The sequence below is a fragment of the Perissodus microlepis genome, chromosome 13 (assembly GCF_051167445.1).
Source record: "Perissodus microlepis isolate ML-2025 ecotype Zambia chromosome 13, ASM5116744v1, whole genome shotgun sequence".
Taxonomy (NCBI): Eukaryota; Metazoa; Chordata; class Actinopteri; order Cichliformes; family Cichlidae; genus Perissodus; species Perissodus microlepis.
Window position 1 is genome coordinate 15,230,481 of NC_140473.1, and position 26,747 is coordinate 15,257,227.

Genomic DNA, 26,747 nt, shown 5'->3' on the forward strand with positions numbered 1-26,747 from the left:
TTAAACCACTTAGCATAAAAACACACAATTACTTTTCAGTCTTTTATTCATTTTTGCATAAACACTCCTATACACATGTATTAGAAGAACAAAATGCCACAGATAATGGGCAAAAAATCAGAGAAAGGGTAAGCTATAGAAATTAGTTTTCAGTAGTCTTTTTAATTAAGCTAATTTAATAGGATGAAGGAGGCTTTTCCAGAGTTTAGGTGCCAAAACCTCAACGTCTGGTGTTAAAATAACTGGATACCCTGATCAGATGATTGCAGAGACCGGCTGAAGTTATGAGGTCTCATTGGCTCTACTATACAGGGAGTGCAGAATTATTAGGCAAGTTGTATTTTTGAGGAATAATTTTATTATTGAACAACAACCATGTTCTCAATGAACCCAAAAAACTCATTAATATCAAAGCTGAATGTTTTTGGAAGTAGTTTTTAGTTTGTTTTTAGTTTTAGCTATTTTAGGGGGATATCTGTGTGTGCAGGTGACTATTACTGTGCATAATTATTAGGCAACTTAACAAAAAACAAATATATACCCATTTCAATTATTTATTTTTACCAGTGAAACCAATATAACATCTCCACATTCACAAATATACATTTCTGACATTCAAAAACAAAACAAAAACAAATCAGCGACCAATATAGCTACCTTTCTTTGCAAGGACACTCAAAAGCCTGCCATCCATGGATTCTGTCAGTGTTTTGATCTGTTCACCATCAACATTGCGTGCAGCAGCAACCACAGCCTCCCAGACACTGTTCAGAGAGGTGTACTGTTTTCCCTCCTTGTAAATCTCACATTTGATGATGGACCACAGGTTCTCAATGGGGTTCAGATCAGGTGAACAAGGAGGCCATGTCATTAGTTTTTCTTCTTTTACACCCTTTCTTGCCAGCCACGCTGTGGAGTACTTGGACGCGTGTGATGGAGCATTGTCCTGCATGAAAATCATGTTTTTCTTGAAGGATGCAGACTTCTTCCTGTACCACTGCTTGAAGAAGGTGTCTTCCAGAAACTGGCAGTAGGACTGGGAGTTGAGCTTGACTCCATCCTCAACCCGAAAAGGCCCCACAAGCTCATCTTTGATGATACCAGCCCAAACCAGTACTCCACCTCCACCTTGCTGGCGTCTGAGTCGGACTGGAGCTCTCTGCCCTTTACCAATCCAGCCACGGGCCCATCCATCTGGCCCATCAAGACTCACTCTCATTTCATCAGTCCATAAAACCTTAGAAAAATCAGTCTTGAGATATTTCTTGGCCCAGTCTTGACGTTTCAGCTTGTGTGTCTTGTTCAGTGGTGGTCGTCTTTCAGCCTTTCTTACCTTGGCCATGTCTCTGAGTATTGCACACCTTGTGCTTTTGGGCACTCCAGTGATGTTGCAGCTCTGAAATATGGCCAAACTGGTGGCAAGTGGCATCTTGGCAGCTGCACGCTTGACTTTTCTCAGTTCATGGGCAGTTATTTTGCACCTTGGTTTTTCCACACGCTTCTTGCGACCCTGTTGACTATTTTGAATGAAACGCTTGATTGTTCGATGATCACGCTTCAGAAGCTTTGCAATTTTGAGACTGCTGCATCCCTCTGCAAGATATCTCACTATTTTTGACTTTTCTGAGCCTGTCAAGTCCTTCTTTTGACCCATTTTGCCAAAGGAAAGGAAGTTGCCTAATAATTATGCACACCTGATATAGGGTGTTGATGTCATTAGACCACACCCCTTCTCATTACAGGGATGCACATCACCTAATATGCTTAATTGGTAGTAGGCTTTCGAGCCTATACAGCTTGGAGTAGGACAACATGCATGAAGAGGATGATGTGGACAAAATACTCATTTGCCTAATAATTCTGCACTCCCTGTATACGCAGGAGCCTGTACACCTAAGGGTTTAAATAATAATAAATTTACTGATCAAATAGTTAAGAAGTGTCCAAAACTATGCTCTAATAGGATTTTTTTTTAAGTTTCTATTTATGCTTTTACAAAATTTGCAAAGCGGTGTCCAAATAAATACAGTGTACTTGTCCTTCAATGCCAAACCTGTAACCTACATACTTTGAGTTGGTGTATGTATTTTAGATGTATCAAAATTTTATACTATTTTTCAGATTTAGTAACTGTATAGTCTTTGATCCACGTTAACCTTACAAACATCTGGTAACTCTAACAACAGATGCACAGAAACATAACATCAAATCGCCTCTGTCAGTGCGCCCCAGGGTGGCTGTGGCTACAATGTAGCTTGCCATCACCAGTGTGTGTGTGAATGGGTGGATGACTGGATGTGTAAAGCGCTTTGGGGTCCTTAGGGACTAGTAAAAAAGTGCTATACAAATACAGGCCATTTACCATTTACCAAATGAACATCAGTAGGGGGAAAGTCACATATACCCAGATGATTAAGAGGCACTTCTTTACAGCTCAAGGCACACTTGCAAAAGGCATTAGGTGCATCACAGACTAAAACACTAAACGTGAACAATTCCCCAGCAACCCATCTCTGTCTGAGGATCTTGATTCCATAGCACTCTATAACACTGCAGGCCCTGACAATAATCCTGGATAGGCACTGACAGATTGTGAACATAAACTGTCAGAGGTGTTGACTGACATCCTGAATACTTCTCTCTCTCACAGGTAACAGTACAGACCTGTCTTAAGACTGCCACTATTATTCAAAAAGTCCACAGTGACAGCCCTGAATAACTACTGACCTCGCACTGACTGTCATGAAGTGTCCCACGTAAAGAACTCCACTGATGTCACTGTGGACCTGTACCAGTATGATGCCATCTCATCACTGGTTCATACAGCCCTGAAACACCTGGAAAATAAGGAGTTTTATTTATATGTGCTTTTACTGGATTTCACTGCCTTTGACACAACCCACAGACTGCAGTGCAAAAACTCTCAACACTAGGTGTGAGTTCCTCCCTCTGCAAACAGGTTCTGGATTTATTAGCCAACAGGACACAATTCAAAAATGTATATTTTCAGGAACAGCAAATGATAACTGTTTCCTAATCATGATGTTGCAGTCTATTGTATCATAGCTTGCTGTTTTGTGTTTTTTTCTGGAGAAAAAAAAATATACGCAACCGACGTGACGTGTGTATATCTCGGCCAATCACAAGTCAATGGGCGGGACTAAATATGAACCAGCGGAGGATTCAAAATGAAGATGGCGGCTGAAAATGGTTCCCCAAACAATCCCAAACTCGAAAGAAAGTAAGGACTTTTTGATTAATTTGACAAAGATGAACACGTTACAGTGCTGCTGAGTAAACTATGCGTCCATCAGAGGATTAGTACTAATAAAACAAAACAAAACTCTGTTTTTACTACTTTGCATTGGGACTTGTGTTTTTTCCCTGTTAGCAATAGCCAGTGGAGCTAAGTTAACCTAGCAACAGTTTATACTAACATAAGCTAATGTTAATTCGATAATTCACGCAGTCTTACTTTTAAGGCTTTATTCTCGGGCCAGCTCGAAGTTTTATCATTTCAAGTGGACATTAATCTATGGCGTATGTGTTTCCTTTAACAGGGAGACAAAATGCAATGTGTTTATCAGTCAGGAAAAGCCGAACCAGCCTGTCATCTTTAACCCGGACTTCTTCGTGGAGCGGCTGAGACATGAACATCCGCAGGCTTTCACGGAGCTGGTACTTAGCAACATCACTCGAATGATCGATCTGCCTGGGGACGAGTTTGCCCAGCTTACTGGAGACTCGGAGCCTAGAGTCCCCTCATCCAGCGGCTTTCTACGCTCCTTTAACTTCCTGAAACGGAAAGGTTAGGCCATAAGAGTCTTCGTTATGCACACATGTTAACCGCCTTTGAAACGGTATTTTGAATAAATATAATTTATGTAATGCTTATATTCTTTTGTTATTGATTTCCTGAGGGAGAAAGCAGAGTTGTGTGGAGTTTCTCAGTCATGTAATTTTATTTCTAAGGCTGAAATAATTTAGTAGTTAAGCAATCAGTACATAATTTACCATAAGCAAATATGATAAGATTGCTTGTTCCTGCTTATGGGGAGTTTAGGGGGGCATGAAAAAGAAGGCAGCATCTAACCCTCACAAATGACAAGCAAGAATAATCCAGTGTTTATTTTGGTTAAGCAAATCATCTCTCATCTAATTATTCATCAGGTGATGAACAATAAGGACTGAAGACTAAAGCGCTTTTGATTTTCATCAAGTCATCTTGTAGTTATAATTTGCCTCTCACATCTTTCTATTTTGACTAGAATAGGTCCATTTGTACACAAAAAGCCTACAATCAGCCTTGATGTGTCATTTGATTTCTTGCAGACAAAGGAGTCGTTTTTGGTGCACCATTAACTGAAGAAGGAATCGCACAGATCTATCAGCTCATCGAGTACCTGAATAAAAGTGAGTATTGATTCACATGCTCATATAACGTGACATTAAATGAACCGTATCATCCAGAGTGTTTTGTGATATTGCGCCTTTGCATGTGTCACCTCCAGAGGCAAAGAAATTCTTAACAGTATTATTTTTTGAAACACGATTAAAATAACTGGATTATACTAAATCGTATATGTCAAGCATCACACTTTTTACTTGCTCTGTAACTTAGTTTAAGTATTGAATTGCCATGAGGTCATGGTTTATTTCTAGAAAGCAATGATGTCATTCACTGAAAGTGGACACTGGATGAAAATGTTTGAGTCAATAATTTATCTGAAAGCACTTTGCTCTTGCTGACTCCCTCCTTCCATTTACTTCTCTCCATCACTCACCTTACTGCTGTGTCTTTGGCTCTCTGTGTCTCCTTCACTGTGTGTCTGCCTACCTAAACACCCTCCACCCTCCCCCTTTCTGGCTGTCTCTCTCCATCTTTCTCTCCCACCCCTCAGACCTTCATGTGGAGGGGCTGTTTCGTGTGCCAGGCCACAGCTTAAGGCAGGCAGCCCTGAGGGAGATGCTGAACACTGGGGCAGAGATAGATCTAGAGACAGGCGATTTCCACCCCAATGATGCCGCAACATTGCTCAAGGCCTACTTGGGAGAGCTTCCAGAGCCTCTGTTGACACACAGACACTATCATGCTCATCTGAAGATTGGAGGTGCTGGTTGGCTTGTGCACAGATCTTTGTCATTCAGATTAATGCACGGTCAGGAAAAATATTGCTTACCTGTGCTTTGTAATATTTTTTTGTCACTTGTTTTTAGAGTTGACTCGCTTTGATGATAAAGGGGATAAGACAAATGTGCCAGATAAGGAACGCCAGATCGAGGCGTTTCAGCTCCTGTTTATGCTTCTCCCATCTGCCAACCGGAGCTTGTTGAAGCTGCTGTTGGATTTACTGCACAGCACAGCTCGCAATCAGCACTCCAACAAGATGTCTGCTATCAATTTAGCCAAGATGTTTGCTCCACACATCATCTGGCCCAAAAATGTAAAGACCTTAGGTTCATTTTGTTCTGTCTTCCGAAACACTGTTTGCAGTCAAATGAACCATGACAAATAATAATAATAATACTAGCTTTTTGTGTTTCTTTGTGACCTCTTCTTCTTCTTTTAATTTTGCAGGTAATGGCAAGTGATCTTCAGGGAGACATAGAAAAACTCAATAATGGCATAGCATTCCTTATTAGACACTCACAAAAACTGTTCAAGGTAAGCTCCCCAGGCATTAATCACTTATTGCATCAGTGTTGCTTAACTTGTGAAAAAAATAAACAAAATGCTTTTTTTTTTTGCTTTTTTTGCCAATAGAAAAATCAAAATGTAACATTATTTCCTTTTAAAACAAAACCCAGGCAGGTCTTATCAATTAAAGGTTATTAGGTGTCATATAAACGGGCACCTAGATGGTATCTCACAACCATATGCCATGTATTATAACAATATGTCTTCTCTTTACTTAATGAAAGTTTCATAATAAGGGCCTTTGTCGCCAGGGTTACAAGTACAAACAAACGTGATAGAGAGCAAGAACACAGAAATTATATATATATATATATAAAAGGAAAATTATATTCATTTAAATGTCCTGCAATCAGCCGCCATCAGGCTCTTTACCTGCACACATTGTATTTGACAAATTCCTGTCAATATAAAGTTTTGAGTTCAAGCAGGTTTAGAGGAAGAAAGAAGTAGGCGGCTGATGGCGCCCTTTTAACTCAGTGTCTGAAGTGTAGGATTTTAAAGGTATTTGGACAGAGAATCATCATCAAACTTAACATTTCTGAAATTTCCAGGCCATCTTAAATCTCACCTGCTGCGATGTGTCTCAGATTGGAATTAAGATCAGGTTTTTTAATTAGTCTATTGAGAATATTTCATTTATGGGTATTTTTTTATTACAGCTGGGACTTTTTTGGTCTTTAACTAATATGTTCACCTATATTCTACATACTTGACTAACATTAAGTTTTTTCCCCATCAAACAAATGGTTTTCCTGGGTTTTTCCATGTTACTGATGCATTTGTTGCTTTCTAGTTTTGTGTGCAGATTTTTTTCCCCTTTGGATTTGCCCAAGTTTTGATTTTATATGCTGTTAATTATTTTATGTCTAACAAATACTTTATTCAATACTAATTTGATTAAACTACTGAAATGAAACCACAGGCCACTTTAATCAGATCCCTTTATGTAGTATGAATTATTTATTTCAGTTTCAAAGTAGAACATAGTTAGCCTTAACGCACTGTGCTTTATGTCTGAATAGCTTCCACATTAGTATATTTAGTTGTTTCCAGAGGCTTTAATGTTCGTCTGTTTTCATTGAAGGCGCCTGCGTATATCAAAGAATATGCCCGCTTGTACTTCACAGGATCAAAAGCTCTTCAGTCAAATGTAAGTATTTTTGTTTTCTATTTCTAACAGAGTTTGTCTTAGTAGGGAAAAAAGGGAGCGTTAGTACTGCATTGCACTTAGCAAATTACCAAATCCAGTCACTTCAGTGTTTGGTTCATTTTAGACACTTGGATGTCTAACTCCAGAACCTGGAAAGGCTGGTGTCTTCAAGGCATTTAATAGAATAATTTTCAAATGAGCCGGAAATAAAACTTAAATACTGGTTCGGTAGTCAGATTTTAAAGCTGTTTGTAAACTCTCACTTAGAGCAACAAGTAAATCTTTGCAGGTATCTCTCAAAAACTGTTTGATTGGTTTTGTTCTATGAAAACAGAATTTTGAATGTTGTTTGGTTTGTTTTGACATTTTTTAGGATGACTTGACTCTCTGTTCTGGGGCCAAAGAGGGCCCTATGACTGCAGTGACAGTGGCCTCCCCTTCTCCCTCCATAACAACAGTCACATCTGATACTCAGAGTTACACTGAATCAGCCCTCAGAGAGCTTTACCAGCAAGTCAGCAGCATGCCAGAGTCTGCCAAAAAGAAAAAACTCATCAGACAGGTACTCAGTGTAATGCTGCTGTGATAAGAAAGACATGCATACAAGGTGCTTGGAGAACCAAAACGTAAGGTGGTGTATTTTTCTGTGTAGATCGAGAAACAGACACCCTCAGCAGAGTCTCGGGCACCATTCAGCAGGAGGCACTGGCGTTCACGCTCTTGGGGTGGAATAATAAAGGTTTGTTGACAGTATTTGTGTGTCTGCATTACCCGTCACGTGATTTCTTGCCAACCTCCTATAGACACAAAGCTTTTCATATATATTTGCCTGTGATCCTATTAATCAGTGTTTTGATTATTCCAAAATCTGTTGATCTTGTGTAATAGTTTTTTCTTATTTTTCATTTTTCTAACAGAAGAAAGTGTTTGGAAGCCAAATGTTAGCTGAGAAAGAAAATGGCAGACCACAGACTCATCTACCCAGCTGCTCTGCTGATGGACAGGTAAAAGAAGGAACCAGCTGTGCACAAACAAACACAAGTATATTTTAAAATAAGTCTGAGAAGGAGAACCTGCACCTTATTTAACATAAGTTTTGCTGCTGTAAAATATTAGCTAACTGGTGCTGCAGAGTGAAAAAAGTCTTTAGCACTTTTTTTCTTCTGCCTCCAACTGCGTGACTGCTGATTTGGATACTAGTGATCAGACAGGAAATAAATTTGGTGCAGGTGATAATCTTTAAAAAACTGCCCCTAATAAACCCCTCATAGTAGTGATTACAATGTAGAGTGAAACACTTAAGAAGTAATTATTTTATTTTAACCATGACCAACTAAAATGTCACACTGAAATTATTGGGCACAGTTTGCTTTTAAAACTGTCATCGGCTACAGCTGGAGAGCAGTTTTCCTCATTACTGTGTTGAACTTTTCTGGCATTTCAGCCATCAGTCTGCGGTTCACCACAGGCGGTGCTTAGATTGTTAATGATGCCTGTGCTCAGCTGAAAGGACTGAACATTACCTAATCGTCTCTCTCTTTCTCCCTCTTTCCTCCACCAGGATTAATCGTGTGTGAAAGGATGTGCGCCTCTCAACTTGGGAACCATCAGTCTGATTTTTATGTAAAAGTAATTAAATGATCATCTCGAGTTCTCTGTAAACAGAAGGTGTATTATAAGTTTACAAACCATGTTTAGATCATCTTTTTTTGTCACAAAGTTTTAGACTTTGAGTTAAAGAATCTCGACCTTTTTTATCGAGCTCTTTTTTTCTCAGTTCAGCAGAAATAATTGGAGTGAGAGCGCTGATGTGTTCTTTTTTTTTTTTTTTCTCACTTCACCTCTTTTCAAGAGTTTCGTCTTACTTTCTTGTTCAGTGATGATGCTCCTTATTATGCAGTGTAATTGCACTGGTGAAATTTGCATCCTTAGCTTTGTGATTGAGTGAAACCTGTCTGATTTTAATTTGAAAAGCATTAATGTATTTATTTTTCACTGGACTTCTGGATGATTTCCGTCAGGATCTCATTAGTATAGGGCATTGGATGGAAAATGTGATATACAGAGTTTCTATTTAAATGTTAAAATTGCTTGTAAGTTGTAGGATAATTAGTTAGATTTGGTCACTGAAAACCAAAGTTATTTAAATCCAAAGTGTGCCTTAAAATGAACATATCTGAAAGTTTTACGAAGATTATCCTTCCCCAGTAGCTTATTTTGTGTCGATAAAATAAGAAGGATGCTTAGTGAAAGGTCAATGGAGCTTGTGTACTTTATGTCAATATTTGTTTGTTTCACTTTAGCACAAATCCTTTCTTGACACTATGATCCCTTAAGCTACTGCTTCTTTAAACTGTACCTTGGTTTTCTGTGGTTGGTCTTAGATCTTACATCCGGTTTGATTTCTTATGCAGCACCATATCTGGTTTTATAGCTTTATGTTATTTTTTTTGTTTGTTTTTTACCTTTGACGATACTGCAAGATATTTTTTTTAATCAGTTTTTATTGTTCATATTATATTTATCGTTATTCAGTTTTAGTTTAAGTGAGTGGTTGAATGCAGATGAAGATGGATCGTTTACTTGCCTTCTGCTGTAACTGGTAATCCAGGTGTTTTTCTGGGAGAGTTTTGGCTACAACCACTTTTAACCCCACTTTGTTGCCTTACTCCATGAGTGAAACTCACTTTTCACTGCTGTTACAATTTAACTATAATGTGACCATGTAAACTGGTGAATCTGGTGCTACTGTGAAGCTATGCAACTCAATGTAATTAAAAGACATCAAGCTGCACTCCATAGTTGGCTCTTTTTTCTTTTTCTTTTTTTTTGAAAAGGCCAAACTTGAGTCACTGAGCATACAGCCATAATTGTGAGCATGCTTTCTAATGATTATTATTCTATTAATCATCACAATTTAAGTACTTCTGCCTGAACCTCTGCATTGCTTTTATGTATTTATTTTTATTTTTTTCTTGCCACAAGGTGGCGCCCTTTAGTTGTAAATAATCAGTGAGGTACAGACTCATGGGTAGAGGTTATCCACTTTTGAGTCACTAGTGTATAAAGGTTGCTGCAGCTGTCTCTGTAGTGTAAGCTCTCAGTATTTATTAAAATAAGAAAATGACATGCCCACCATATACTCATATTCATATATAAGTAGCTACTTGAAAGGTTTTCCTGTACTTGAAACTCGTGCTTCTCTAACAGGACATATCAAAACATCCTACGTCCTGAAAGTTGTCAATAAAGTACATACGAGTTGTTTTAATTGTACCAAATAACCTGAAAACCTACATTAAAAAGTTTAGGCCAATGATCAATAATGAATTTAAATAGAAGAAGACAACTTGCGAATGCAGTTATGGGGTGAAAGTTTGAGTAGCAAGAAAATGTTTTTTCCATAACAGCATGAATGCCTGTTTGTCATTATGGTGTCAATGTATGGTTGGTATTGTAAGTATATGCTGTAAACATGTATAGGAATGTTCCCCAAATCCTAAATATATATACAACAGACAACGTCCCCAATAGGAAGTGTATTGTTTTACAGCTAAAACTCCACAGGGGTTTTATTTAGCAATGAGCTTGATGACTGTAAAATGACTCACTGGTACTGTAATCAACTTCACATTATATCAAAATATATATGTTTGTGGGTTTGTGAGTGGATGTGATTTTGCTTTGAATGTATGCATTAAAATGCCTTTTAGAGGGAGCTAATTCTGTCCATATTCTAAACTCACTAACCGATCATTTGCGTTAAAAGGAAAACACAATTAAAAGATTTTTTTTTATGCCTTTCCGAGGCACAGCTGTGTTAGAGAGAAATACAAATGACTGGTCAGAAGCACACTGTGGAATTTTCTGAATTCTAAATTTGGTTTCTTCGTATTTTATTTTCAAGCATATGTTGGTTTCTTTTTAGTTAACTACATAAGTAGTTTTGGGTGAAAGATGTATGAAAATAGCATAAATATGCATAAATGTGGGAACCCCTGTTTAAGGTTTCTATAAATGTAAATTATTAAAGTGAGTGAAGGATGAACTAATCACAAAAGCCTGTGTCTGCTAAGATGAAGATATTGTGGTATTGGTTTACACAATTATAGAAAAAAAAGAGAGTTGGGCAACACAAAAATTTTATTCCATCCAAAAGGATTGAACTGTCAGACAAGATGTTGTTCACAGGCATTGAAAAGAAGGTGGTGCAGTTTCCAAAACACTCCTCAATCTTCCTAATACTCCCACTAGCCATAAGCTCTTTTAAACACACCTAAAATGCTGAAGAAGAGAAGATGCAAAAATACCTGTTTGCTTTTTGTTGTTGTTGTTGTTGTTGTTTTTAAATCTGTAATGTCAAGAAATGGCAATTAACAGAAATAATGAAGGCAGGCTGAGATGTAAAAGACAAAACTTTCTATGAGAGCTGTGCAGGATTGAACACATCACTGCTTTGTGTTTGGGCTGGAGCCAGTGTCACCAGAGTGGATTCTGTTAATTAGCAGCAAATTCTAGCATAGTGTCTGTTAAGGAAAAAAAAACAAAGCTGAAGCTGCAAAGAAGAGGATTTATTCAGCAACAGGATAATGATCCTAAACACACCTCGAAATCCACTCTAACCAAGACTCTAACTCTTGGAACTCTTGGCTTGGCTCCATGAAGCATTTGCAAGTTGTCAAAGAGGATATTGACCACACATGATACCAAGCTTTTTGACCTCTGGCTTTTAAAACTGCAAAGATGGGAATAAAACATGTTTATCTTGCTTAAATGAATCAATTATTTACATTTTTTTTTATCCTTTTATACCTTTTGGACTTCCTTTCCTTGGTTTGCTCTTCACAGTAACACAGAATTTAATCATGGGTGCCTAAACATATGTAATGCTTCCACATTAATTGGGTTTCCTCATTGTAGTCAGTTCTTGGTAACATCTTCTGTTTTGCAAACTCTCCTCTGCCAGACTATTGTAATTGCTGCTATGTCGTCTTATGCCTTTGTAAACAGCAGAATTAGTCCTTTTGCATATTTGTGTGCATTCCTCTCAAAGCTCTGTGAGAGCGGAGGGATGTTACCACCACCCCCTATTACCACTAAACACCACTGTCTCCTCTTTAATTAACCATTCATTGAAGGAAGCTCTATACTGCACTGACATTTTTACTGGGACAGATGGAGCTTTTACTGATTTGTTTCGAGTAAGTGCGAACACCTGCATGTGCGCATTCATATGTGCATGTTCTGAACTGGACAAGCATCAAAGCAGACAGATGCACACAAAGTCAAATATATCTTATTGCATCATCTGTGACTCTTTATTGTCTTTGTGCCTTTTGTCAGTTAATGTGAATGGGGTTGTTATGTCTGTGTGATTTGCTGATATTAATGTTAGGAGGGATCTGCTCATCCCAGCAAATCTCTCTGTAAAGTTAAAGCACAAAGTGCATGGCTCAAGCTGAGCAGAGCCACGGCTGAGGTGTCTGATACGCACTATAGTAAAGATTTCAGTATTTTTATATTTTGAAAAGTGTGAACTGTTAATAATGCATAGCAATGATAGTTCTTGACTAATACAAGATACAAAAAAAAAAAAACAAGTTGCAAAACCAGAAACGTGAATACAGACACCAATTCAATCACTTCTTGAGGCAATCTTGGTGCTTAAAGGCATCTTGTCTGTGTCTTCATTTATTTGAAGTAAAGCACTGCCCATCTCTTGGGAGAACAGCTGATATGCGGTAATAGTGGCCTAAGTATTAATTAATGGTGCTTAATGGTTTATGAAGAGTCTTTAATTAAGTAGATGATCAGTATGCAAAATCAGAGACATGCACAGTGAGGAAGTCTGATCCATGGGAGTTATTCCTTTTCTTTCTTCATAAAGTTTCACATTTCATTTTAAGTTGTCACCTTTATTTTTAATGCTTTTTTGTAATATAAATGAACCCAGCAATTATGGCCTGAAGTCATTAAGATCAGAGCTCCATTTTCTATCAAAATCTAGAATAGTGATTTGCAATTCCACGAAGTCCAAGTCTAAAATGCATTTGGAGAGTTTCCTGAGAGCTACAATTACACTGCCAACTTCAGTCAGTCTCTGATATATGTATACACAGTTTTAACTAAGTAAAAAAGATTTATTATTAATTCCTGCAAAGGAAATGATTTCCTACATACAGTGGTGTGAAAAAATGTTTGACCTCTTCTTGATTTTCTAGTTTTTTGGATATTTGTCACACTTACATGTTTCAGATCATCAAACAAATTTTAATATTAGATAAAGATAACCTGAGGAAATGCAAAATGTAGCTTTTAAATGATTTTATTGATTAGGGGAGAAAGGTTATATAAACCTACTTGGTCCTGTGTGAAAAAGTAATTACATATATAGTTAAATCGGGAATTAAATGTGATTTAATTGATGATTTTAGTGTTTAGTGTCACTAAACACACTCAGGCCTGATTATTGGCAGATGTGCTGAATCAAGAAATCACTTAAATAATACACCACCATTCTTAAGACTTTGGGGCTGCAGTGAACCACAGTGAGAACCATTATACACAAATGGAGAAAATTTGGAACAGGGGTAAAACTTCCTAGGAGTGACCAGCCTACCAAATTACTCCAAGAGTACATGGATGACTCATCCAGGAGGTTGGAAAAGCACCCAGAACAGCATTAAAGAACGGCAGAGTTCACATGTCTCAGTTAAGGTCAGAGTTCATGATTCAACAATAAGAAAGAGACTGGGCAAAAATGGCATCCATAGGAGAGTTCAAGGAGAAAACCACTGGTGACCAAAAAAAGACAAAGGCTTGTCTCACATTTTCCAAAAAAGTGTGATGATCTGGGGCTGTTTTGCTACCTCAGGACCTGGAAGACTTGCTGTAGTAAATGGAACCATGATTTCTGCTTTCTACCAAAACAACCTGAAGGAGAATGTTCAGCCATCTGTTTCTGACCTTAAGCAGAAGCGCATTTGGGTTTTGCAGCAGGGCAATGATCCAAAACACATCACCAAGTCCACCTCTGAATGGGTTAAGAAAAACAAAATGAAGACTTTGGATTGGCCAAGTCAAAGTCCTGACCTGAATCCGATTGAGATGCCGTGGCACAACCTTAAAATGTTTTTGATGATCTGAAACATCTACGTGCAATAAACATGCAAAAAACTAGGACATCGGGAAGGGGGCAAACACTTTCTCACACCACTGTATGCCACATATCGGGGGGTTTTTAGTGTTTTTTTTCTATTTTAAATACATATATATTTTTTTTAGCTTTGAGTCCAGTGTATGATCCTGGCATTGAGAGACAGATTGTGTGCCAGTTGCTCTGACAAATTTAAAAAACAGAGCAGGTAAGATTGGGATTCTAGTGGTTTGCCTTTGCATTTGCATATATTAGATTATATTCTCTGTTCCCGTGGCTATGCTGTGCTTAAAATATAGTGTTTGATTTACTTTTTATGGCGGTGGTCTGCCTCCCCTGCAGATTCATGATCTGTGGAGGCAGACTGAATATATGTGTTTTGTTTCTTTTATTCCAGTTCCCTGCTGCTGCTGCTGCTTCTGTCTGTGTGGCCACACTTGATGTACATGTTAAGACCCACACTAACTGATTATTTATTCCGGCTTTTTGCCTCCCCGGACCGAGGTGTTGATTCCTCTCTTCCCTACTGGATACACACACGCACGCACGCATGCACGCACACACACAGACCACTGTCTCCCCACAGCCTCTCCCTTCAGGCAGGGGTTATGCAGTGTCATGCAGGTTAGGTCTCTCTCTCTCTAGGGGTTCGCCTGGAGGCAAACCTGAGAGAAAAGAAGGAGTGGAGTGAGTGAGAAATGAAAAAGAAAGATACTTGGTGTAGATTTGTATTGTGAATAGAGTCAAGGGAATGAAAAGGGGATCTCAGGAATGAGAGTGAGTTCAGGCAGGGTTCTGGAGGGGGTGTTGCATGGGGAGGGAGAGGAGTGGGTGAGGAGAGGAGGGGTAGGGGTGGAGTCGGGGGCTCTGCTATTTGTAGATCCTTGTGATGGATGACTAGTGTGTGTGTGTGTGTGAGTGAGTGCGTGTATGTGTGTGTGTGTGTGTGTGTAAGAGAGAGAGACTGGCATTTTTTTCTTTCCTCTCTTTGCCTATTCCCTCTCTCTTCAGGCGAGCAGAGCAGAGCGGGACTGAGTGAGAGGAGGACAGAGACGCAGACGTGTGCAGACCAGAGCACACCAACTCCACAAAGACAAGAGAGAGGAGAAGAGTTTGCAAGGAGAACATAAGAAACAACTGCATATTTTTCTTTTCTTTTCTTTTTTTTTTCTCTTTTACATCTGCAAACTGTGGTGGATATCAAACCAGCATCAAAAGAATTCTACAAGAAGAAAAAAGGATTTGTATGGCTTTACAGCAGAGAGGAAAATATTAGCATTTCTCACGTGTAATTTTTTTTTTGTTCATATTCATCAAATATATGAATTTATTCTAGTGGACTTGTAAGGTGTAACAAGACTCTTGGAAGCAGACGTAGAGAGGGGAAGGTGGACACACAGAGAAGTAAGGGCTTGTTAAAGAAGAGCAGGTTGTCGTTCTGGTAAATATGGCCATTAGAGAAAGCTGGTTTGAGGCAGGCATGGCCAGGCAGCCACTCTGGATGTGGGTGGCGATGCTCTCTGCCCTGATAGTGGGCAATGCCAGTGGCTGCCCAGCCCTGTGTACCTGCAGCGGAACCACAGTAGACTGCCATGGACTGGGTCTCAAAACCATGCCAAGGAATATCCCCCGCAACACTGAAAGACTGTGAGTACGATCTCTGCTTTAGTTACTTCTCTGTGTGGGCGCATGAGTGTGTGTTTGTATAAAAGAAGCTTTAATATCTTCGTTTCTTACTGGTTCCCTTCTATTTCCTTGATACATTGTAGTAGTGCACACGACTTTGCTTAGACTGAAACAGAACAATAGCCCTGCCTGTAAAGCTGCGTGTATGTGTGTGCATGTGTGTGTGTGTGTGTGTGTGTGTGTGTGTATGTCAGAGAGAGACTGTGTGTCACTCAGGCAGTCAGTCACTAACTGGCATTCCAGTCAGGTATAAATAGGCATGAGGGACTGGCAAGACCAGAGGCAGATGTGTGCCTTTCACATGTGTCCATAATTTACTTATTTGTTTACACTTGCAGCATGTAGCTTCATTTTTTTCCCTCAATTTTGAAGCTAAAATACATTTAAATCCCCTTTTCTCTTCACTTTTTTCATATAAATGTAGAGTTTAAAAAGTAAAGTCTGACTTGAAGTTTAAGAACAAGGTTTGACATCCAGTCTGCGCCACACTGTGTCGCTTTGCCTCTTTTCTTACCTCTATTGCAGTTTTTACTTTTTCTGCCTCTCCCCGTTCTCCCGTCTCCCCTTCTCCAGCTCCTCAATGCGCACTCCGCAAATTGTTAAATCATGGAGAAAATTAAGCAAATCAGCTACTTAGGCGAGTCTTGCACTAGTATCACGTAGCTGTCTTGTCAAACGGTGGGAGGATGGGAGACGGCGGGAGAGATGAGGCGGATGCTGGCTCGCAGAGTAGAGTTTCTCTGTCTTTTCTGACATTCTTCTGAAATATTCATCAGCAAATCAGAAGTGAGGAGTGCAAGGGGAAATAGATTGTTCTATTTCAGCTTTTAGAATATCAGTGCTGAATAAAACATGCTGTGGGAACAGAGGAGAGAAAGCCTGTGTCAGAGGCAGCGTTGGCATAGTGGGAGCCGGCTGCATATTTTATGGTTTTCATATTTAATTTCTAAGAACACCTTTTTTTTTCCCTGCTTCACGCTCTGCATGTTACCAGGTTGCATTTGTACATATGCTGGTTTAACAGTGAAGCGGAGAGGAAACATGGTTATTTTGTGGTTTCCTTTTACATGAATGGCCATTCACACTGGAACGATCCCCTGCCCCTCTGCTCAAGAGTATTTTTGTGTTAAAAGTTGTTTGTTCATTCATAGGTTATGTACAGCTGCACATTTTATCGCCGTAGCATCTCACTCAGGACGTTGCACTTTAAACACAACGTACTTAAAGGTCATGTGTAACTTATTCCTGCGTTGTTGCCTCCCCCCCCTCTGGTTACGTGTGTGCATGTATAAGCTGTGTGTCTAGGTCATGTTGAGCGGTTCTGCTTAACAATAGAGACAATCCTCTGTGGGTTGTTGTAAAGGGTGATTCATCAAGGTGATTGCACAAATCAACACCAGCCCCACATGATGGTCCCATGTGCATAGCGAGATTTATGTGTATGTATTGGGAAAATGTGTGTTTATCTGAATGAACTTGTGCAGCCACTGCTGGGGTCAAGAATGAGTAATGGCTTTGTCAAGTTTATGTAACTGTCCCAGAAGTTTGTTGCCCTCGTCTGTACCAAACGATGCTAACGGACACTTTCTTTTCATCAATTTGAATCATAAAGATTTTAATTGTGTGATGCTAAGGCTAACGTCATACAAAAATCTGCACTTTACCTTGTAAGGCTGGTTTTGTGCTGCATTTGTGTGAATGGGTGTACTTGCTCTCATGTATACAATACTTTAGTGTGTGTTTGTGTGTATGTGTTAGAGGAGGAGGGGGTTGCTTTTGGGAGAAAGTGTTTGTACGTGTGTATGTAGGCTGTTGAGACAGACAGCAGAATCCCATTTGCACTTGTCACTGTGGGTTTGGATCAGGTCTGACCCCTGCGCTCCTCAGACCGAAGCCTGTAATGAGACTGTGAGCTCCACGTGTTAAAATCACACCCTGGCGTGTATGGGCCGCTGGCCGCTCCCTCCCCCCTCTGCTTTCTCTCTGCATCCATCCTCTCTCGCTGTCTATTTCTTTGCCTCTCCTCCCCTTCTCTCTTGGCCTTTTATCAGGCAACGCTGAGAGAAAATCTCCATCTGTAATGCTGATTAAATTGGCTCGCGCACAGTAAAGGATCTTAGTTAAGCTTTTTGTTTGACAGGTATGAAATTAAACTCTTCTCTCTCCTTGTTTTGTCTTCTTAACAGCCCCGCTCTTTAGTTCGAGTGCGTGTCCCATCTGTGAATGAGTTGATTTGAAAAAGGGGAGGAGTTGTGTGTGTTTTTGCGAGTGTGTGTGTGTGTGTAACTGCAAAACGTCTGTGCACTGATTATGTATTTTCTGTGCCAGAAGATACCTTGTACTGAGATGCGGGGGCACGTTGGAGTCCCTCCAGAGTAGAGGAGTTGGAGGCTGCACACCATATGTGTGTGTTTGTGTGTCTGTTGTGCAAGCCTGGATAAATCTGATGTTCGCTTTAGTTTGTGCATAAACCACAGCATGTGCTTCCATGTGTGTATGTTGCACACAAGCAGAGAATAAGCAATAGCCAGATGAAAACACATGAGGATTAGTAGTGGTTAAAGATGAGCAGCCTGGTCGCTTTGATAACCACATCTATGCATTTTGGGGTTGGAGGTGGTAGGCGTGTGTGCCTGTGCCAGGGAATGCCTGTAGTGTTTCTGGCATCACCACATAGCTGGTACAACTGACAGCTCACTGGCCACCTGATCCATAATTTACCCTGACAAGACTGAACACAGCCTGCCTACTACCTGCCAACACTGGCTGTGTGACTAAAGTGGAGAGCGCAAGATGGAAAAAGACAAAGAAATGGGGGTGAAGGGTGGAGCTGGGGGGTTGGATTGAAAGCACGATAAGAAGCCAAGGTTGGCACAGTAACTAAAGTGGTAATCACTAATGAAAGGATTACTACACCAGAGCAGTTAAGAGAGATGTAATTCAACCACAAAGCTAATGAATGAATAAACTAGATTATGTTATTTACTATACAGGGCAGAATAGGTCTAGCCCTGAGGCAGACTGAATTTCATTCAGGTCTTTTTTACAGTCTAATATATCCATCCTCATAGCTGGTAATCCCATGAGGAGTGATAATGCCTGGAATGAAGATCATTCAGAGAATGTTTATGCACAGCAGAGCATTGTGAAATTACAGGCCTGGGACTCTGTCATTTCAATTTACTGCCTGTGTAACACAGCTGTGGTCTTTCCTCTTGTACTGAACACTGAGGTGGATGTCCTCTCTCTCTCTCTCTCTCTCTTGCTCTCTTCATAGCTGCCTTTTGAGCGAGGATTTTGTGAGCTGTAATGTAAATGAGGTTTTGCAAGCTATAGTTCCTCCTATAGTCCACTGTGCTCTTTCAGTTTTTGTTCTAATAAACAATAAGTCACCTTTTTACATTTTGCACACATGTGTAGAAAGTGTGAGTACGATGACTGACTCGTAAGCCTCAAAGCCACCAGCTGTGTTACTATACACACCGCAGGCCCACCGGCCCACTCTTCTAATGAGTACAGCTACTCTGTGGAAGTGTTTAATTGAGCCCGCGAGAGCTCGGAAATGACCCTATCGATATAACTTGAGTGCACGTGTCTATCAGGAAAATACACCAAAACCAAGGCATGCACTTTTTCACGAGCCTAACATATACAGTGTACATTACTGATTGCTCTGCATGGCTGTCTACGAGGGCCGGTTTCTCAGAAGACCTTGAAAATCAAATTTGGAAAATCCACCTAGATCACCTTTCATCTCTCAGAAGACCATGTTTCCTTTTAACCCTACTGACTAGCCAGTAAGAAGCAGGAAAGTGGAGGGGCGGGTGATGTCTGTTCGTGTGTAAAACGCGCATCAGTGAACACTCTGCTGATATTGTGGATATGCCTTCATAATCCACATTTCATGCTGCTCGAGACACTTCTGTTTGAGAGAAGTCTGTGAGCAAATTATGGGCAGCGTTCCACATGAGCTTGACATCTGCACTGGTCTGCACGCTAATTAGATCAATATGGCACAGGACCGCAACATTAGAGCTTGGATATTTATCAAGTTGTTCATTTTATAATTCTCAATAAATAATGCATCTATTAAAAATAAATAAAAAAAATGAATCCACACCTTTAGAACTCATGTCTTAAGATTAAATATGACACTAAGTTATTTAGAGCTTCAACTCACAGCTGTTTCTTTCTCATTCTATTTATTATTCCATTTTATTGTCTATCAAATATCAGAGAACTGAAGAAAAATCCTCACATTTGCACAGCTGCAAGCCGTCAGCTTTTGGTAACTGTCTGAAACGAGTAAACGATCAAAATGATGATAGATTTTCTTTTGAAAATATTTAAAATGGCCCTGTTTTTGCAGTGGGGGTTATCCGTTTGTTGATAGGCTAACCTCTGCAAAGAGCTGGAGGAATGCTGATATCAGTGTGCTCTGCGGGGGTGAGAGTCATACGTATGGCAAGTCTTTATTCTTCGAGGCCATCAGATTTAAACACATATGCTGCATCCATCAAATTACCAGTCAGTGCACATCTGTGAGCCAAACATCTTGTCAGTCTTCTGTTTGGAACAAATGAAACATAATAGATGTGGCTGTGCAGCTGTTTCATCCATAGTTTCTAGTCAAAGTACACATTCATGTAGCTTAAAAGCCTTCATACGGCATGCAAAGCCACAATAGAACCTCAGAATCTGTCACTGAACAAACTACGGTTACAGTACAAACCATGAAAGACCCTTCAGTCTCTGCCTCTACTACATCCCCGTGTGTGTTCCTTTTTCAGCCTGTGGCCGTAACACACATTGGAACAGATGTTTAATTGATTCAATTCAGCATGAGAAAGTGCCGTAAGTTATCTATGTTTGATCAGAAGCTGTCTGTATGCTACTTTACCCCCTGGTCTTTTCCCAGGCTCCTTAATTCCATCTCCCAGTCTTTCTCTCCATCTGTAAAATTTTTGCGTAGAGCAGCAACTGCTCTGAAGCCCCCCCCCCCAAAAAAAACAAAAAAACAAAACAAAAAACATCATAGTATCTTCTTGCCAGGAGTGTTGTTGTTGTCTGAAGGCCCAGAAAAGAGAAGCAAAAGTCAAATGTTTGGGTTTGGGTCCTTGACTTTTACCTGTAGCAAGACAGGATGCAGGAGACCGTACTGTGGTCAAGGCTATGAGAAGGAGCTGTGTGTGTGTTTCTGTGTGCGTATGACGGCAATGCATGTGTGAGATACGCTTGATGTTTAACTTTCCTATCAGTAATCTTGCTCCTGGGGCCTGACTGAGCAGAATGAAAACTGTAAATAGCCCTTGAGGAGCCCAGGAGCCAGGAAAACACACTCAGACGGTCTTTACGCACTGACTGCACACACACACACACACACACACACACACACACACACACACACACACACACACACACACACACACACACACACCAAAAATGTACAGTTAAAGGCCTTAACTGCTTGTCTGAAAGCCACATTTCAATAGAGGGAATGTTTTGAGTTGAGCAGAAATCTGACCTCTTACTGTGGACAGAAGTGTTCCAGTTGGGTTTAAGAGTGTATTATTTTGGTCATGGTGGTCTTTCTTCCTTTCCTTCTCATTCTCACAGTCTTTCAGTATGAGACTGTTGTATGCTCAGTCAACTGGTTACGTACCCCGTTTGACCATCTAGTATGTAGGTCACTTTCTTCTTGTAGTCTTCCAGCCATTTAGGCCTCATTTCTCCACTGACATTTCCCAGACAGCCTGTCAGCTCTTCACAGCTCCCATGGCTAACGGCAACCCTCTGCCACACTGCTTCACACCGTCGGTTTTCGACAGCTAACAACGCCGTCAGAGTAGTTTTCTCCTTTTTCTGTCTCACAGTGACTGTCTTTCTTCCCCTGCTGTCTCCACCTGCGTGTTTTACGGCTGTCAAGCCCATATGCTGCCAAGTCTGCGGGAGGAGGAATGCTTTGCTTCTTCACAGCTTCTCAACCTGTTCATTCATTAGGATGTGTGCTCAGCGGTCTGGTCAAAGAGCATCATCAGTGTGTGATTGTGGTTAATGAGCATCCACATTTTAGGCTGTGGGACGTCAAGCTTGTGTTCATCAGATTGTTTCCACAAGAGGAGTTTGGACAGCGTTATGCCACCAATCCTCAATCAGCTGGCTTCTGTCCTCCCTGCCAGGCTAAAGCTGTCCAGGACAAATGGTCCTGTGGCGCTTACAGCAGCGATACAGAATGACTGCAGTTTTCATTTGCGGAAATACTTTTGCTAGCCTGCTGCATAATTTTTTTGCAGCCTGTTAGTAAAATTTGTGCCTGTAAATATACGACTGTTAAAATGAACCACCTTCCTCGGACTCCTCAGTAAAACCAGGAATGGGACTGAGATTATTATAGTGAACTGAACCTTATTAACAACTAATAGTAGGTGTGAAAAAAGGAAAAACAAATAAAGTTATGTAGTTTGAAAAAAATGTAATTAAAATAATAAAAAATAAAAAAAGTTTTAATTCAAATAAAAAGAAATGTGAATGAAAAACCTTCAATTTGGTCAAATCTTTCCTCACAACATGCTTGTCAAGGCTTGATTAAATTGGGGTTTTTTTAAAATTTCTTTTTACTTGGATGTCTGCTGGATGTCTGTGTTAATATTACAATTTTTTTTTTCTGAACTTAAAAAAAAAATCCCTACAATATGACTAAAACTAACACTGAAATTGATGAAAACTAAAACAAAATGAGCCGAAGTGTGGCAGCTGGGATTGTCAAACTCAATACCGACTCACAGGAAAATATTAGATACTATTTTTAATAGGATTGGAGAAAAAGAATAAGACAAATGTGTCTTAATTTTTTGTCATAAAAACTAAGGGGCTTTTTAAAAAAAAAATATTGAAACAATAAAAACAATAACATCAATGACAACAATATTTCTAAGCTGCCTGATAAAAAAAAAAAAAAAAAGATTCTCTTAGGTGGTGAATAAAAGAGAGACTATTTTTAGGCTCTCTGAGGTAGTGCTGTTTTTTCTGGTGACACAAATAATTGTATTATCCAGCTAAATTAACAGTCTATTAACAATGAGGGAAGAACTCATTTGTAAGCTAGCCTCCACATAGTTGCTAGCTGCTAGCTTAATGACGACATATGGCTACTGTGGCTAATTAGATAATTGCTAATAGTTTAACAGGTAGCATTAACATGGGTACTGGCTAGATTAACATTTATGATAACTTTTTAACACCTGAATGTTGTTGGCATGACCTCTGACCTCTTGAAATTTGTCAAAGTGTCAAAGTCATGTGAACAGGTGTTATTGGCAGGAGGGGTTGTGTGCCTGCCATTCTGCAGTACTGTGTGAAGTTGTGTGTCAGCTGGAGGAGGCAAACAAGGCGCTGCTGGTATTAACACTGCTGCAAATGATCGTCTTATCCTTTTCAGTAGTGATTTGTATCTGAGTATTATTATTTTTTTGACAACCCTAGTAGCAGTAATATGGTTTCTGAATGGAATGATTAACAAAACCTGTGAGATGTGGGAACTCTAAATTGAGTTGTTTGCCTTATCCTGCTTTGTTTTAAGTAACTGTCGCATCATAATGACTCATTTGCTAGCCAGTGGTTCTATGTTTGTTTTTGTTTTGAAAAGTTTCTGGCATAAATCGATTCTGCTGCTGAAAATCTCTGCAGCCAACAGTAGTTTCTCCTGTGACCATTTAGTTGTGATTTGGCTCTGATCTGAACACAATTGCCTGTCCCAGTGGTGCTGTTCATATACACGTCAGTGGGAGTGGTTCAATGCATTCTTTGGTCCCATATATTGAAATTGTAGTTGTATATGTGTGTAAGAAAAAGAGCACATGTGGATCAATCTGTGTGAAAACTTCAGTGAGCCACTGTGCTTGCTTATTCTCTGACTTGGAGTATCATTTCACATAATGTGGCTCAATTTGAAACAGGTCACAAAAAGGCTCAGAAGAGGGACCCCAGCAGCTGGCAGATATAAACGTAATGAGTTTTTCAGCATTGTAGCAGTGTTTCAAGCTCCTTTGAATTTATAGAGATACAGGGCAATGGAGCATAGCTGCCACATGTCCACCCCAGGGAAGGTGCACCAGGAAATACTCTCAGGCATCAATCTGCTTGGGACAGAAGATGAAGACGGATTAGATTGTGATGTCATAAATCCGTTTTCTCCTCAGGAAGTGTGTCAGCATTGGGAATTCTTACAGAATTTCCAGAGGGTGGAATGGATTTGACTGAGACTGGGAAGTGGAAATCTTTTTACTATAGGAACTCAGTCTGATACCTAATAATTTTCAGCCTCTAAAGTAATACTGCGGTACTGTAATGTGAAATCCCGCACAAAGTCAGTATCAGAAAACATCTGTATATGGAGGGAGTTAATATGCCTTTGCTGCAGTGCCAAAAGCCATTGCTTAGCTCTCTTTGATTGGAAAACAAAAGAAACAGCAATGACTGATACTGTAGCTAATAAACAGCAGACTTTTCCTTGAACTGACACTAAATCTGACTTTGGCATACTGTGCCATTATTTAGATGTGGAATAAACACAGACACAAGCAATGCTGAATCCAGAGTCATGGCTTAATCACGTCTGCAGGGCGTATTCTGCAATCTTTTTGTAGATCTGAACAATGTGCCCGTTTGTATACCGCTGTTCTTTTTGTGTTTTTCTTTCTTTTACATACCATAGCTACTCCCTCCTTAAACAGAAATGGATGGGAATACCAGAATCCTTTACATCAACCGGACATCCAAAAATCAGCCACACACACTGCCCAGTACATATATGTTTGAAATTCATGCTTAGGACAATGCAAGAAATATGCAATCTTACAGCTCAGTGTGGCACTGAACTGTCAAGGATTGTGTCAATACGGCATCAATAAGTCATCTGTCCTTGAAGAAGATGAGCTAAGGTGGAAAGATTAATGTCGGGACAACTTTAAAAGACCTGACTGTCATTTGAGCAATTTCAAGGACTTTGTAAAAAATTGCTTGATGTTTTCAAAATGTCAATCATAAAGGTCAGCCTATGTCATAAACAGTATGAATCCATGGATTTATCCCGACTAAACACTATAGCCTGGGGGTGGCATTTGAGCATTGCCTAAATGTCGCTGCTTTGCTGAACAGGTGTGTCCCTTAAGATGGCACTTCCTGCGGGATACTGCAGCATTTGAAGATGTTTCCAGAAAGAGTTAATTTAGTGCAGCCACCCAATATCAAACAATATAAAAAGATTTTGAAATGATGTTGTATAACAGCTTACATGCAGATATTTGACAGGCTTCTGTTTATATAACAAAACAAAACATCATTGCTAAACGGAAAAAGCATTTGTTTTCCGTATATTTGTTCTGTCACCCCTCTCTTTAATAACCCCCAAATCTTTGTCTCTTAGTCTTTCTTTTTTAATGTTGTCAGGGTTTCATCAGCGATGACCACCCTGAAGATAAGACACTGGAAATCCAAAAAGGCATGTGTGTGGGTGTATGCACGTATCCTCGTAAGCACCTGTAATGAGCTCCACATGTGTGTGTATCAGAGCCCAGGCTAACGAAGCCCAGTCCATTATTTATTTTCCTGTGGTCCTGTCGCTTCGCCTGTCGATGCACCTGTGTATACACGCACACACATCCACCATCTGTCTATAATGACCGTTCTCGTTCGTACCGCATAGCACTACGGTCCCTCGAGTGGTCATTAGACGAGAGAGCGAGAGAGTTGCTGAGGAAGGGAGAGCAGTGGTTTCGGTGTAGATTTGGAACTAGTTTTTTGGTTTTACTTTGCGAAGGAGTGCCTGGGGGTCAGTGTAGGGTGGACACATAATGCTCAGAAAGTTAATAGAACACACAAAGTGTGTGTTTTGATTACTCTCAGTGCCTTCGAGGCTTATATGATTTGCTTTGCCTGCTTTGTTTTTCCCTCTGTCAGGAGAATACAATCTACTATTGAGGTTTAAAGTAAATCTTACATTTACACAAACCAGAGGTCAACAAATCCACCAAACAACTTTGGGTGCCGGAGTCAAGTTCATCTGGTTAGGACTTGAAAACAAACCTAAAATTCAAATCACTTCTTCAATTACTTGATTTCCTGTTTATTTGCAGCAATAGCCAGCTCCCAGCAGGGAGCTGCTCCCATTATATCCAAAGCACTTAGCTTTCTGGCCTTGTGGCCCTACCCAAATCCCCTGTGCTGGCTCCTGCTAATCCCCACCGATTGTAGAAGGACATGGCAGACAGAGAGGGAAGGGGTGGGGGGCGGTGTTCGGTTGGAGGAGGCTGGAACAGAAAGACAAACAGGCAGCTCAAATGTGGCTTTAAAGGACGTCTTAATATCTCCCAGTAGAGTTGGAACTTAGCTTGAACTTCCTTTTAGCACCTTGAGCCTCCTTGATTTCCAACAAAAAAACACTAGCTTTTAAAGAAGTTCTCAACATTTATTATACCAGGATTATGTTTTAGTAAAAAACTAAGTGCACTGTGTGTGTGTGTGTGTGTGTCACTTTTGTCAGAAGTGTGCAGTTGTTTTAATCCCTCAAGTGTGACAGCCTCTATGCTGCTATGCGCTCATTAAGCTGTTACTGAATAGTTTCAGAGGTAAAATGTAATTATTAATTTTTGTTTGCATCCTTCTCTTTGCAGGGAGCTGAATGGGAATAACCTCACACGAATCACTAAGAGTGACTTTGCTGGACTGAAGTACCTCAGAGTTTTGTAAGTACTCACCTTCTGTTTATGGGCAGTAATGAATTGTTTGTACAGTAGGAGTATCTGTGGAGCATGGTGGTGGCTGAGTTTATCTAGCCATGCATATCTGAATTGTATCTACCCTAGCAGTTTGCAGCTATACTGACTTTCTGCTGATATTAGCATAAACCCACTGAAGTGGCAATGCATTCATCAAGAGTCCTACTCCAAAGTACATTAAGCTCCTGAGTGACTGCAACCACTGATGTAATGGCCTTCTCTCTCACTGTATTCTGCCTGTTGTAGTTGCACTTTACCGTCCCTTAGACACACATATGCTCA

General features: G+C 40.0%; 2 protein-coding genes across 5 annotated transcripts in view; both read left to right on the plus strand.

Moving 5' to 3' along the window:
- The first annotated feature begins 3,162 nt into the window (after nucleotides 1-3,162).
- LOC146374905 (rho GTPase-activating protein 19-like) lies at nucleotides 3,163-9,637 on the plus strand. Its single transcript, XM_084949445.1, has 11 exons — nucleotides 3,163-3,241; nucleotides 3,561-3,808; nucleotides 4,333-4,413; nucleotides 4,902-5,111; nucleotides 5,218-5,444; nucleotides 5,579-5,665; nucleotides 6,783-6,848; nucleotides 7,222-7,410; nucleotides 7,501-7,587; nucleotides 7,766-7,852; nucleotides 8,410-9,637. The coding sequence occupies exons 1-11, from the start codon at nucleotides 3,189-3,191 to the stop codon at nucleotides 8,413-8,415; spliced, it is 1,341 nt and encodes a 446-aa protein (XP_084805571.1). The 5' UTR covers nucleotides 3,163-3,188; the 3' UTR covers nucleotides 8,416-9,637.
- A 5,261-nt stretch (nucleotides 9,638-14,898) lies between these two features.
- The window catches only part of slit1a (slit homolog 1a (Drosophila)), an 85,546-nt gene continuing 73,697 nt past the window's right edge, over nucleotides 14,899-26,747 (plus strand). For all 4 annotated transcript variants that reach the window (XM_084948910.1, XM_084948912.1, XM_084948911.1 and 1 more), the window contains exons 1-2: nucleotides 14,899-15,651; nucleotides 26,361-26,432. In XM_084948910.1, the coding sequence (XP_084805036.1) occupies nucleotides 15,452-15,651; nucleotides 26,361-26,432 (272 nt within the window). In that variant the 5' untranslated portion in view covers nucleotides 14,899-15,451. The remainder of the gene's footprint in view (nucleotides 15,652-26,360; nucleotides 26,433-26,747) is intronic.

What these genes read in the sequence shown, in the direction of transcription:
- LOC146374905 (XM_084949445.1), top strand. Translation starts at nt 3,189, where the DNA reads ATGAAGATGGCGGCTGAAAATGGTTCCCCAAACAATCCCAAACTCGAA. An exon ending in TAACTTCCTGAAACGGAAAG is followed by an intron (nt 3,809 to 4,332) that starts GTTAGGCCATAA and finishes GATTTCTTGCAG; the next exon opens with ACAAAGGAGTCGTTTTTGGT. An exon ending in AGAAAAAACTCATCAGACAG is followed by an intron (nt 7,411 to 7,500) that starts GTACTCAGTGTA and finishes TTTTCTGTGTAG; the next exon opens with ATCGAGAAACAGACACCCTC.